General features: G+C 33.3%; 1 protein-coding gene across 1 annotated transcript; it reads right to left on the bottom strand.

The window, feature by feature from the left end:
- Positions 1-6388: 6388 nt before the first annotated feature.
- On the bottom strand, positions 6389-12788 carry LOC133174666 (uncharacterized). The gene is made up of 4 exons (XM_061309757.1): positions 12682-12788; positions 9828-9951; positions 7535-7605; positions 6389-6716 (listed from the first exon to the last, which is right to left on the bottom strand). Exons 1-4 carry the CDS (start codon positions 12740-12742, stop codon positions 6499-6501), a joined length of 474 nt encoding a protein of 157 aa, XP_061165741.1. The 5' UTR covers positions 12743-12788; the 3' UTR covers positions 6389-6498.
- Positions 12789-14627: the final 1839 nt, after the last annotated feature.

Genomic DNA, 14627 nt, shown 5'->3' with positions numbered 1-14627 from the left:
AAATCCCTTTTGAATGACCTAGTTATATCATTTATTCGCTATCAACATAAAGAATGGAAGACCGAGCCCAATCATAATAATGTATAGATCAGGATATGTATACAATATCATAACAGATCAATGTTAATAAACCTTGTGGATTCACCATTTATGTTACTAATATTTGCATAAATTTTCAGTCAGTTGAGTTCATATTTTCTCACATCTTTAATTTAATTTTCTTAAATGGTCGTCTCCTATTTTTAGTAAAAAATATCATGTACATCCTTGAACAAAATTCAGGGTAATTTATTTTTCTTTTCACTTGTGGATCTCTTAAGAAAATCAAGACAGATTTTGGTATAATTATGTCACATGTCACAATCTACCTTTAGTACTTCAAAAAACAATCAAGTGCACACAAGTTATTGTCATTTTTTTTTATTCAGTGCTCCTCGTATAAGTCCAGATCATGTCTGACTTTGTGTTTGTCATGGTGTTGTGCCCTTTGACTTGGCATAGACGAATTCCTGAAGTGATGGTGGTGAATGTGCATACACCAGCTGGATTGTCAATGCTAATTTCCAAATATGTTGGTTATTGAGATGGATTTATGTTTTATCTGAATTCTTACTATTCTTGTCTATCTTTCTTGGAGATGAATTTTCTGCTAAAGCGGAGTTGCGCAGCTAGGATAAGGCTGTCCGAAAAATGTCACAGTGCAGCAGCCGTAGTAACTTCTCTGAACTACCTAGATATGACGTCATAATGGCATATGACGTCAAGTCACTGCAAACTTGAGCTGACATGATGGGGAAAGTGTCATAAATTTTACATCCCTTTCACATCACATGTAGAATTTTTTTACGCTGATGTTTAAATTATGCGTCTGGATTGTTGTTTTAAGGTTTTAAGGCTGTTATGATGGTGATTATTTGCAATACAATATCGTTATACCTTTTTCTTGTCTAATATGTACGTAATCAAACAATTACAAAAAAGAATGTGAAATGCTCCCCATTACACGTCCGTAGAGAGAGTTAGAATTTATAAATCTTATATATTTTAGACTGGCACAAGTGATTAGTTGAAGATATTCTATGTGAATTTACCAGAGAAATATGTCCTCTTACTAAATTGTGCTGGGGGATTGTATGTTATTTATCCCATTTTGTATAAATTGCGATGAAGAGTGGAAAATGACCCCTTCCATATGGGTAAGTTGAATTTCTCGTGATATATTTTCTTACGAAGTAAAATTCAGACTTGCCCCCAGCACTTTACATATACCCAAGATTACGTTTAATTGATTTATGTTACAAGCCGTTCACAATAATTTTGTTTTTCACTTGTGCCGATGCGATTTCTGTGCAACATTTAAGAAAATTTATAAGTGCACGTCACGTGATCAACACAGACATGTGATATCACAAAAATGCTTTTTTATAATACCTTATTCAACTCTCTTTACAACTTAACTGTGTATGTATACATCTATTACAAATTGAAATCAAAACATAGCTAGAATAAAATAGTATATATCTAATGCATATTAAGCCTTCGGACAGCCTTAACATAGCTGCGTGTCTTCTATTTCTGCGACGTTCGTATCCCCTGAGTACTTATATTATATCATATGAACGGATGTTGACTCTTGAACCATGGCTTTTGTCCACATTTTCTTTTTCCAGGAAAAGTGAATTTTGATCGTTTCTTCGCTGATTGGTTTCGAAAGAGCTTTGGTTTCTCGATCTAAATAGCTTTTTTTCGAGAATTTTTCACTCATATATGGAGACGCCACCACTTGCCGGTGGGAAGCTGCAAATTTTGACCTATACTCGGCACTCAGGGCCATTGAACAGGGAGGGAGATTTTTCCTGCCAGCACCTACTGCGACACGGGACCTCGGTTTATACGGTCTCATCCGAAGACCGGTCTCCACGTCCCACAGTGGGATTCGAACCCGCGACGTAAGAATCAACTCGCTTACTCCGCGACTCTAGAGCAGACGCTCTACCACTGCGCCACGCGGGCGACGGTAGATCAATTGTTCAACTATTTTTCAAATGCTTTCTTTCAGTCATTGTGGCTAAGAGGAATTTTGCTCAAACTGGTTAACAAAATCTTGAAAATCTTTAATGTGGATGATCAACTTTTGTCTGTAATTAAAACCTCGGGTACTAGTATTCGATGGCGGGCTAGCTGCTTTTTTTGTTTTTCAATATGTCTTCTTTATCCTCGTTTCGCCTGACGTCTGTCAACTTAAAAAAGAAAGTGTATAGATAATCTGCACAAATAACGTGGTCCGGCCCATCAGACTCGAATAGATTGTATCCAATTTTCTTCCAAGGCCTGTTAGAAATGGAATGTAAATTCAATGGTTCTTTCTGTTGATCTGCATGTTCTGGCATGTTTTGTAAATCTCAAATCTGCTTATAAATCTGCATGGTCTTAGTTCATCTTGGTTTACTAGACAGTCTCTCCTGCTCGTCGTAAAGAAGTTCGCCCCTCAGTTTTTGAAAAGATTTTTGTCTGGACCTCTATTTAAAAAGATTCTGCATAATATTTTAGTTCTTATAATAATTTTGGAATCTACAATGCCAATTAAACTATATACAATTAAAACCCCAATTAAATTATATTCAATTAAAACCCCACAATTTCAAGATACCCAGAACAAAGTAGTATGGTTCATTTTTGGAATCTATTGGAATTCCCATGGGTACCAATTGCGCCCGGTTATTAGCAGACCCTTTTCATATTCATATGAAGCAGAATTTGTCCAAAATCTTACACGTGAAAAGAAGAAAACACTTGCTGTGGCCTTCAACTCGACATTTAGATATATCGACGACGTATTGTTAATTAACAATGGTTATTTCCATTCTTATGTCAATACGATACATCCCGGTGAGCTTGAGATAAAAGATACCACAGAGTCTGACACATCTGTTTCATATTTGGATATTTTACTTGAAAAGACGATACTGGTAATCTAACAATCAAGCCTTATGATAAACGTGATGACTTTAACTTTTCAATCGTCAACTTCCCTTACTTATGCAGCAATATACCTTCATCACCTGCATACGGGGTATATATCTCTCAGTTGATTCGATACCAAGAGCATGCTCTATGTATGTACAATTTCTAGAATGAGGTAAATTATTGACAAACAAGTTGATGAAACAAGAATATCAGCAGTCTCGTTTAAAGTCATCATTTCGTAAGTTCTATGGTCGATACAATGACCTTGTCAGCAAATACAATTCATCATTCAGTCAAATGCTGACTGACTTTTTCATACTAATTGTTAGGACATTATTTACACACTGAATTGTCAACGGATTTTTCCGTTATTTCCCGATCAAGACAAGGAGCACATGCCGGGTGTGACCGGTCAGCAGGGGATGCTCACTCCTCCATGGCACCTGATCCCACCTCTGATGCTTTGGAGGTCCGTGTTTGCTCTGCACCTATTTTGTATGCTTAAGGACTTTTGAGCTTGAATACTGTTCGTTATTTCCATATATTTCATTAGTCTTGGTCCCAGAGAGGGTATTTCTTGTAACATTTTAGACCTAAACAGTTAAGATAAAACCATGTTTTTAATATATATCATGGAATTCATCAGCTTACGTCTATGATCATTTTGTATTGAACAATAATATTACAAGAAGTGCAAGTAATAAGGATTTTCATATACATGCATCTGGGGTGTGGCAATCAAAGCATAGATCACAGTGACCTATATCTTCGTAATTTTATATCTTATCATTTTCAAAACTTTCTAGATACTAAGAGGCTAAAATAAGTTAATATACATGTATCTTTGATTCTCAGAGTGTGTCAACTAAAATGTCGGTCAGTCTGATCTACTTTTTTTAAGTTTTGGCTTATCATTTTATTATTTTTTAACCAGCATATTCTGTTAACTGTGACATACATGTATAGGATGACCAAACCGTAATTGCTGATATGTATTGAGATTTAAAGATTTGTTAATTCCAATGTTGGTAACAGTGACCTATATTTTGAAATTATTTTCATTCATTACCAAATCTTTAGCCTAGATTCAAAGAGGTTGAGGAGCATCAACTCTTGTCAGTCCGTGTACCTCAAGGCCTTCATATATTTGACGGTCACACTGACCTACCTTCTCATTTATATGAATTAACATTTTTTAAATCTTTAAGCCGTACATTTTGAACACTATATGACATGTAGGATAACGAAACTTTAAAAGTTTATACATTCTGGGCACAGGTATGTCTCATTCTAAATTTTGGTCACAGTGACCTACACTGTTTAATTTTATTAGAAGTTACAACCGGGTAACTCATTCTAACTTTCTCATTATATCACTGTCATTTTTGCTAGCACTCTCGAGGTGTAGCAACTACATTTACTTATTCTTTTTTACAGGAATATGCATGTTCGAATTCACAGTATACGTAGGGCATTCTGGGAAAAAGTACCATGTCAGTTTCGTATTATCATTTGAAAATGCATATCTTAAGTATTTTGTTTTGTCGTCTATACTGTACAGAAAGTACCAGTAACTTAGATCCTTTTATGCAAAAACTGTGGAGATCAGGGTTTTTTTTCCCCTAAAATTGATAAAGGAACCCTAGCTTTTCTTATACCATCTCAAGCTCGTTCTTAAAACAAGCTCGAATGTGTTACGCAAACGTCCATGAAGCCCTCAATTTTACAAACATTGAAATAAATGTATTGAGGATCTCGAGCTCCCACATGTATCATGTGAGTCTGAATGCAACGTGCGATATAACCTCTTCTCTATAGAGTCTGGAGCTAAACTTCTATGCAACATGCAATATAACTTAAAATATATTAAGAAGTGACGATTGATGGAATGCGATTCCATTCTACAGATTTTTTTCCCAAGCCGGAAAGTCCAAAAAGATGCGATTACAACAAAACAGTGCCACACTGAAATATTTAAAACAAGGTGCTCATTGGATCTATCGATCTCTTAAACTTATTTGATTCTCCACCCCAATATTGAAATTACAGTGAATGATAGACTGATGAAAGCTCAATGATGCTATTGCCGTCAGTCCTATTTAAAGTTAATCGATTCAGAAAAATGAACCAGTGATCAGAAATCTACTATATGTTCTGTGTTTTATAATGGCTACAGCGCTAACTCATCTTTTCTAGAAGATAATTCTTTCCTAGTCCAAATTTTAACTTTCTAATTTTAACTTTCGTTTCTATTTATTATAATTGTACCGTTTAGATTTTTTTTTTAGAATAAAATTAGGGATGCTGAAACAGAAAGTCAAAAATCAGAATCAAAATAAGCAAGTCGTAAGGATGTCAAAATAAAATGAAATTAAGTAATTAAAATAAATTGTAAAAGTGAAACAAGAAGTTAAAATTGAAAAAGAAAAAAAAGATAAAAACATAAAAATTGATTTGAAGAAATGGCAAGACAATTCAGTTCAAAGCGCTTCGTGAATGACTTGTATATGCAGTTTTGTTGTGGAAGTATTTCAAGTAGTAAGAAATACGTCATTAACATGCCTTTAGTAATATTTTGAAAAATACGGGGAAATTAATCGAGAAACAACGCACTTTTTGTGCACAATAAATATACACTTTTTTCTATGGGTGGCACTGTTGCTCTCTGGTTGTCCATTACAATTTTTTCAGACCAGCGAACAACTGATCTGCAGCTATCTCAGATCCAGAATTTTACACCTAAAGAAATGATAATACAGTACTGTTAATATTGTAAATTGTATTTACTGCCACCTGGTGATTTCAACGACAGTGCACTGTACTTAAACTGTTTTATTATATTACAATAACATTTCCCCCAACTTCGCTGACTTTTTTAATAATAATAATCTACATCTATATTTTGTTCGTTCCACCAATAATGACGCTGATTGGCTGACCTTAAAAGTGGATCATAGAAAATGAAAATATGCTTTTCGGATAACAATTATAAATTCAAGAAAATTTTATGGACGATTTTATTCAGTAAAATATAAAAAAAATTAGAGGTAAAATAACCACGACTGACAAATGAACATTCAATAATTTAAAAAAAAATAAAATATCAATATCATTTGATACAAATGAACTAGGCAAATCACGACAAATTCTGACACAGACTGGCAAATTTACAAGAACCTAAATTCAAAACAAATACAGCGTCTAAAAAATCAATGTTCATAGAAAAGTTGTCATCAACCATATACAATTTTGCATCTATAGTAATTGACATTTACTTTTACAAAATGACAAAAAGTGTATATCAATATCAATCAATCATCAAATTTTTGAATTTATATGACACAGGAACGATAAGACAAAAAAACATACAAATATTCAATAACAACAAAGTTGATATAGATTTGTTCTTCAAATGGTCTCAGATAGGAAATCAGATGTCACCTGTTTTGTTCGACGTTCAGTAATTCTTGAATTTTAAAGTTACCCCTGTTTTTATTTGGGAAGTTAGTATTAATTTCTTCTTATACAGCTTTACTTTGTTTGACTGTTTTCTGTTGTAGTCTGAGAATATCCAACAGGTGAACCGTAACCTTGTCCGTATTGCTGAGGCTGTCCGTAACCTTGCCCGTATTGCTGAGATTGTCCATAACTTTGTCCGTAACCTGGAGGTGGTCCATAAGTTTGTTGTACAGTTTGTTGTTGTTGTCCGTAGGTAACTGTTGGGGGTGGCACCTGGCGCCTACGTCTGCCTACAAGTAAGAATATTCCTTTTTTAGTAAAATGTGGTTTGTTTCGGCTTAATCAACGATAAAAGGCAGACTGGGTGCAACTTTCAAGGATTTGGATGACCTGAACATATATACATGTGATTACATTATTCAAGGCTTAGCCAAGAAATCATATTTATTGAATGGCATTTGTTTGTTTGTTTGAATTTGAAGTCACCAAACGAGAGTATCGAAACATAAACTGGCAACATAATTAACTGAACAGAAAAATTTTATTTACAAATCTATAAAGCATACATTTTTTGAAAGTAAAATGGTACTGTTCAGACTACTATCACAATTCCGATTCCAAATAAAGCAGAAGTTTATACTTATGGTAATATATACTGCAGACAATCATACTTACGGTACCATATACTGCAGGCAATCATACTAACGGTATCATATACTTCAGACAATCATACTTACGGTACCATATACTGCAGACAATCATACTAACGGTCACATATACTTCAGACAATTATACTTACGGTATCATATACTGCAGACAATCATACTTACGGCACCATATACTTCAGACAATCATACTTACGGTACCATATACTTCAGACAATCATACTTACGGTACCATATACTGCAGACAATCATACTAACGGTCACATATACTTCAGACAATCATACTTACGGTACCATATACTTCAGACAATCATACTAACGGTACCATATACTTCAGACAATCATACTTACGGTACCATATACTTCAGACAATCATACTAACGGTAACATATTCAGCAGACATCACACTTACTTCAACATTTGTAGCAGACGATTATACTTACGGTAACATATACAACAGACGATGCAGCTTATAATGAGGACAATTCCACCAACTATGGGACCAACGATTGTTCTGTTTATAATGAGAAAAATAAATTTATTGTACATTTAGAATTTTAACTTTTTAAAGATCTAAAATAATGTTTTTCGAGAATTTTCAATTTATGAATCATTTAGAAATTCATTAGAAGTTTTATTATTTATCATTATTGGATTCCTGCTTCTCATTACACATAATTTATATTTTTATGTAGTAAAACATTTTAGTTTTGCTATTTAGAATGATAGTGCATTTATTCTATGGTGGCAAAATTATTTTGATAGATTTTATTGACTGTATCACTCATGCAGTCGTAAAGCATTAAGATGTACACTTTATTACAATTAAAAAGATGGCATAAAATATTTAATAAAAACATAAAGGACAGCCTCAAGCAAAATTCGTCAATTCAGAAATATTACAAATATTTGAATGTAATATTTAACCAGTACAAATCCTATCTAGAGATTGTACAATGCTGACCATGCAATATTTAGTTGAACATCTTTATCAGTCTTTAAAGATTATATAAGATTTTAAAAAAAAATTAACTAAATACATAATTAAATGACTTCAATTAAAATTGAAATTCAAAATAACATTCATTTATTGATTTTTTTTTTTTTTTGGGGGGGGGGGGAGGGGAGGGGGTGTTTTAATTAAATATCATTGAGTCAAATGCTGACTGACGCTTTTCATACTAATTCTTAGGCCATTATTTATACACTAAACTTTCTACGAATTTTTCCGGATTTTGTTTGCCGATCATGACAAGGAGCACACGGCGGGTGTGACCGGTCGGCAGGGGATGCTCACTCCTCCCTGGCACCTGATCCCACCTCTAAATTTTGAGGTCAGTGTTTGCTCTGCTCCAAATTTGTATCGTTTCATTGGACTTTCGAGATTGAATACTGTTTGTTATCTTCATATTTCATACAAAGAATAATCTTTCTCAATTTTTAAAGTATTTCAAAATGGCGTTTGTTTTTCATCCTAAAGCATAAAAAATCACAAGATTTGATCTTCACATGTTAATAGAGTCATTTTAGTACAGTTTTCCTATTAATGAATTTAAAGGTGACCAAGTAAAATAAAATAAATATCTCAGATACATGCATTATTTCATCCATAAAACTTAATGTAAAAATGCCACCTACAACCACTTCCCCACCCCCCACCCCACCCCCCAGTGGCGTATATTCCATATAGGCAAAAAGGCTGTAGCCTACAAATCATTACCCAACATGGCCCAACATGGCCGTAGGAACCGGGGGGCACGGGGGCAGTGCCCCCCCCCCCCCCCCCCCAATAATTTTGCCGATATATAGATTACTATAGTAAACATAGATACTATATACTTGTGCCCCCTCAATAAAAACCATTTTGACTTTTTTTTTTTTTTTGCTTGTCAGGAAATTTTTGGTAGTGCCCCCTCAACTGTCAACTGAAAATGCATGGCTGTGTCCCCCCCCCCCCCCCCAACTGAAATTGCTTCCTACGGACCTGCCCAATTTGTAAGAATTGAATATTTATACTGCAGTATGGTTAAAAAGGGGGAGGGGGAATGACCAGAACATAAGACAATTATTTTGTTTGATGTTAAATTTTAAAAAAAAAATGTTCTTAGCAAATTGCATTTTACTTATTCAACAATGATACAAACATTCTTTTCGGGATATATTTTTGTTTTATTAGGAAAGCCGTAAAACAAAGTATTCATGAAGGACGTTTCCGTACTACATAATCATTGTAAAGGGAGGACTTTTAAAGGATTAAAAATTTTTAATGTTGTTAAGTGGTCGTGATAATTCTATTTTCATAATTGCTATAAATATGTGTATATTACAATATTGACCGGTCAAAATCATGGATGTCTTTCAACTTCACAGAAAATTTCTACGGCAAACAATTACTTAGACCAGAATACATGTGTAAAAAACGTAATATAAATAGCAAACCGAAATAAAAACTTTTTTCATTTTCATTACATAAAATAGCACAATTCTGATCTTTTTTCGTGGGTATCCCCCCTTTCCCCTCATGAACAGTGAACCTTCGCGCCTGTTGAAGTTAGCCTACACAGGAACAGTAAGGAATACATGCCACTGGTGGAATACCTTTTTAATAAGACTTTTTTATGTTATTGAGAATTCATCACAGAAAAACATTTCAAGAGTAAAATATTTTCTTTTCGGGGCATATTGACAAGGTTAATTAATATACTCACTGGTAATATGTAACACCCTATTCCTTACCCTATGCTGATGCAGTTGATGGTACCGGTACAGACTGACCCCCACGGGCAGCAGTAAATAGAACCCGTACAGCAGTGATAGTTGGAAAGAGGACACTGGCTATCCGAGTAACATGCTTGATAACCTGGAATACAAACATCACATTTGTTAGTGACGGGTTCGTTTTTTGACACGACATTTGACATTTCTGGCTGATATTCTGGGTCTACAAAATTTTCAACATAAATAAGAGTTTCTTACTTTTTATTTTGAAAATGATCATAGCATTTTGATGGCAGCATTTAAGCTAGATAGCTTTAATTTCAAACTTTCTAATTAAAATTCATGCTAAGATTTCAATTAATTAATATAATAGATAAAATAGGAATTACATCTTGTTTATTATAAAATGTCTGGAGAAAATAGCAGCTTGATGGACAATAGCACTTTTGCGTGGAAGAGAGGGAGAAAAAGCAAAAGACATTTGGTACTTAAAAATTACCAATCTATAAAAACCCATATGGAATTAAACTTGCATCGCTTACTGTAACAGAGAGGTACATGTATATGTATTTTTTTTTCGAAACAGCCAGAAAGGTGTAATTCAAAAATTAAATATCCCTAGCATCTTTCGCGTATCCAATATACATGCGTATGTGTGTGTGTGTGTGTGTGTGAAGGAGGGGGGGGGGGCAAACAACCTGTTGAATAGGACCCTTTATCACAACCCTTTATAGAAATATCAGTCTTGGTATTAAGATTTGTGATTGGGTCCAGTTTGAAATTTATTCTGAAATTTATTTGTTGTTTAACGTGTTTAAGAAATGATTCTTCAACAACATTTGCAGTAACGATCTGGATAGGGATGTACGAGGGGTTATCAAAAGGTTCGTGGACTAATGCCATAAAATTTAAACCGCTTTTAGGTACGTCAATGAATTTTAATACATTTAGTTAGCATTATCTTTTCTATCTATAGAATAAACCATAAATCATAAGTTTTATTTTTTAATAATTTGTTAATACTTTTGTAAGCAATGGTACATGTATGTCCAGGCGGCGCAACCTCAAATATGACGTTTTTTCTTCCCGAGTGTAATGAGAGAAACTTTTTAATATGAGTATTTGTTATCCAAAAAAACGTTATTTCAGGCATGTGGTACGACATACATGTTCCGTAAAATTTGCAATTTTTACCCCATTTTGTAAGTTCTATAAAATTTAATCGTAAATTTTATATGGAGTGTCCAGACAATTAAGGGCTTGAAAATGACGTCAAAAAGGGGGAGGGATTTCTTTTTTCAGCATTCTATAAAGTTTCGCACCTAGAAAAATTGGTATAGACCTAGGGAATGTTTAAACGGGTTACTTACAGAAAAAAAGCCACGTCGAGAAGGGACGTTGATCATGTGTGGTAGAAATTGAACTCCAACGAGCTAAGTATTCTGGCATAATCAAGTGAGGATTTTTCCTTATCTATAGATCCATTATCAATATTTTATGCATTGAAAGCGGCTGTTCATGACATTGTAAAGTCTTGTAAACAAGAAGGGTTTAAAACCTTACTTAATCCCACGTAATCTCATCAAGATAAGAGTATGAGGTAGAGAGAGCGGACATTGAAAAACAATGTCGTTGCCGGACGTCATGAAACTAAACGGCGACAGCGCTAGGTGATCATAAAATGTCTTTTTTAATTTAGAATAATTTGACAAATTATCAACGTATCAAGGTAAAATTTTTAACATTTCTAAAACTTTTGTTGTTTTATGTTCCTTATAAATTTTGTAAGCAAAGACTACATAGTATCAATTTTATCGCATCAGTCCACGAACTTTTTGATAACCCCTCATATTAAGTGTTGCGTTACCATCTTTATGGTTTAATTCATGTACAATGCATTTTCACAAAATATAAAAAGCAGTTGAGTGTTTTATTGTCATTTGAAAGTAGAAAAATTATTTATGTGTTCCAAAATAAGATTGCTTTAGTACCTTAATTTTTTTTTTGGGGGGGGGGGGTTGGGGTTGGGGGGGGGTTTCCTACCACAACTTGTTTATTTAAGGAATGTTTTTAAGTTTTGTGTGAGTTATTGGTGTGTAAATCACACAGACTTGTCACGTAGGCATATTTCATGAAGCGTGCTGGCTTAGTAGAAAAACACAGCAAATGTAAATATTGCTGCATGTTTTAACCTCCATAAATTTACTTTTGTTGATTTGCTGTTTCTTGATATTTTTATTCAAAACGTCAAAGAAAACACAGATTTAGAAATGTTGCTTTTTTCCTATATTTATGTTTAAAATCAGTATAATGGCAATCATCTATTCAAGGTACTAGTATGAACAGATTTCAAAGGGACGTGTCGCCTTATTAGTTTCGACAATATATCGATGTGCAAATAACTCCATTGGATATCAATGATAAGATATCAACGTTAACGTTTGCTCAAACTGGAGAATTTCTATTTTGTCTCATTTGATGGTATCTTAAGTGAAGATGTCAAGCTTGTTTTTAAGAATTTCAAATAAACAGTCAAGATTTTCTACCTACAAATTGTCGTCTATTAAATCATGTAAAAATTGTTTACCTATTAAATCATATTTCACCACGAAAATAGCATTACCAATGATTCTGGATATGCATGCAGTTATCTTTTCTTGCAATTTTTTAGACGAAAGTGCGACATTGGGGGAAAAAATGAACCTGTCCCCTACCCCTTTCTGACTTCAAACGATAAAATTGATCGGTTTTCATGTACAAACAAAGTTATCAAAAATGGATTACAGGGGGGGGGGGGTCCTTTTCTTTAAATATGCATGGATCAGACAAATAAATTTTAAAAAGGGTTAACTTATGTTACGTAACTACCTACCAAGTACGAGAGAAATCTGTAAAAGAATTCCAACGAGAAGAAAATAAAATTTATCCGCCATGCTGTTCACAAAGCCCGGAACTTGCTACAAATGATATCGTTGTCAGGGAATTATCGGTCCTCCCTTATCGGTTCATTTCCACACACTGGACATATTAAGAAAGCCTTCTGTGTTTGTCGTCAGTGAGGTATTTGGTATTTCGAAATTCTCTTGGGGCATTTTGATAAAAAGGGAGTGACCTTATACGTTTCTACGTTTTACATACTTTATCAAAAGTGTTACATACCATAAAAAGAATGTAAATAATACATTAATTTTTTTTAATCTTATACTCTATTTGCTATTTCAGGAAGAATGATTTATTTTTTATTGATGTGCAAGTTTACATCTTTTAGTTTATCTACCTGAATATTCGTTATATTTCTTCTCGAGTCCTCACATAAATATTGAATCGCAATCGAACATAGACAACCCTCACGCACTCTCACACACCCGCAAGTCCTCTCACACTCATATGGAGTGCAAGCAGTTTATTAATACATGTAAGTAGAATTTGATGTTTTCGAACTCCTCACAGGTTAAAATGTACTAGTATTTCACAAAACTCAATCAAATAATTTTTTGGAAATTGATTCAGATAAATTTCTGTCAAGAGTTAACTCGATCGATATAAAGGTTAATAATCGGTGTTAACAATAAGATTGAACAAACAGCAAGTTGCTTGACCAATAACATTGGGTAAAAGAAATATTATGCTCAAACAAGTCATACATATTGCACAACAAACGTTTTTAAAATATAATTTATGGTTCATAAATATTGCAAATCGTATTTACTACCTCTTATCAATTTATTTTACCAATGGGTGCGTTAAAAAAATCCTTGTTTTTCTTCTTTAAGGTCTTGATATTTTAAATTCTCTTCAGGCATTTTGCAAAGATATTGTGACAGTCCTACATGTTTCTTCGATATATATTACATAAAAATCTAATATATATATATATATATATATATATATATATATATATATATATATATATATATATATATATATATATATATATATATATATATATATATCTTTTCATTTGTTGCCATTAAAGAAATGTGAAGAAAATATTTTGTTTTTTCAAAATTACATTCCTAGGTATATTTATTACAATGTACTCTAACTGATTTCTAAGTGCACCTGTTATGACTCTTGGTTCTATCGTAATTATGCGCAATATACACAAATTATATCACACAACAACACATACATGTGAGAGTGTAATTAATGTAAGCGTCATTTGTTGATATGCTCAAAACTTTATGTAATTTAGACAAATTTAATCAAATCTAAACAAAACAAAAAACCAGAATAAAGTTCGTTTCAAAGCAACAAGTACATGTAGGCCTTCCATTGGACCTGCCTGATGTAGAAAACATTGAAATTTCCTAAAGGACTTTAGAATAAGGTACAGTACAAACGCAGCCTCAATTTAAGGTCAAGATCTGGTAAATGAGTTTAGACTGTCTTTTTGGTACCAGATCCATTATGACATCATAATTGATTTCAACTTACTATTTCCCGTACTTTACGACTATAGCAGAATTATGTAGGAAATGATGCATTTTCGGGGAATTCATCATTTCAAAAGGATCCCGTGTATCTATATTCAATCTAATATCATATATCATTTTAAAGAAGATGTCAAGAAGATATGAAAAACCGTTTTCTGGGAGACTGTAGGCAAAATTGATACATTTGCTTTGACTGAGATGGAGAAAAAGCCGACTTTTATACCTGATTTTCTTCATTTTTCATTGAAAATGACAGTTTAAAGTTTGTTTTTCTCGTTGAGTTTCTCTAAAAACTATGCCCCGATACACTTTCATTTATTTAGTCATAACTGTAATAGATTATTAAAGGAATTTGTTTCTCAAATTTGAGAAATCTGTAGGC

The sequence above is a fragment of the Saccostrea echinata genome, unplaced genomic scaffold, assembly GCF_033153115.1.
Source record: "Saccostrea echinata isolate AGI-Se365-2 ecotype Australia unplaced genomic scaffold, CSIRO_AGI_Sech_v1 ptg000058l, whole genome shotgun sequence".
In the NCBI taxonomy this organism is placed as follows: domain Eukaryota; kingdom Metazoa; phylum Mollusca; class Bivalvia; order Ostreida; family Ostreidae; genus Saccostrea; species Saccostrea echinata.
Note: the sequence above shows the minus strand (reverse complement) of the source record. Positions and strands in the feature narration are given on the sequence as shown.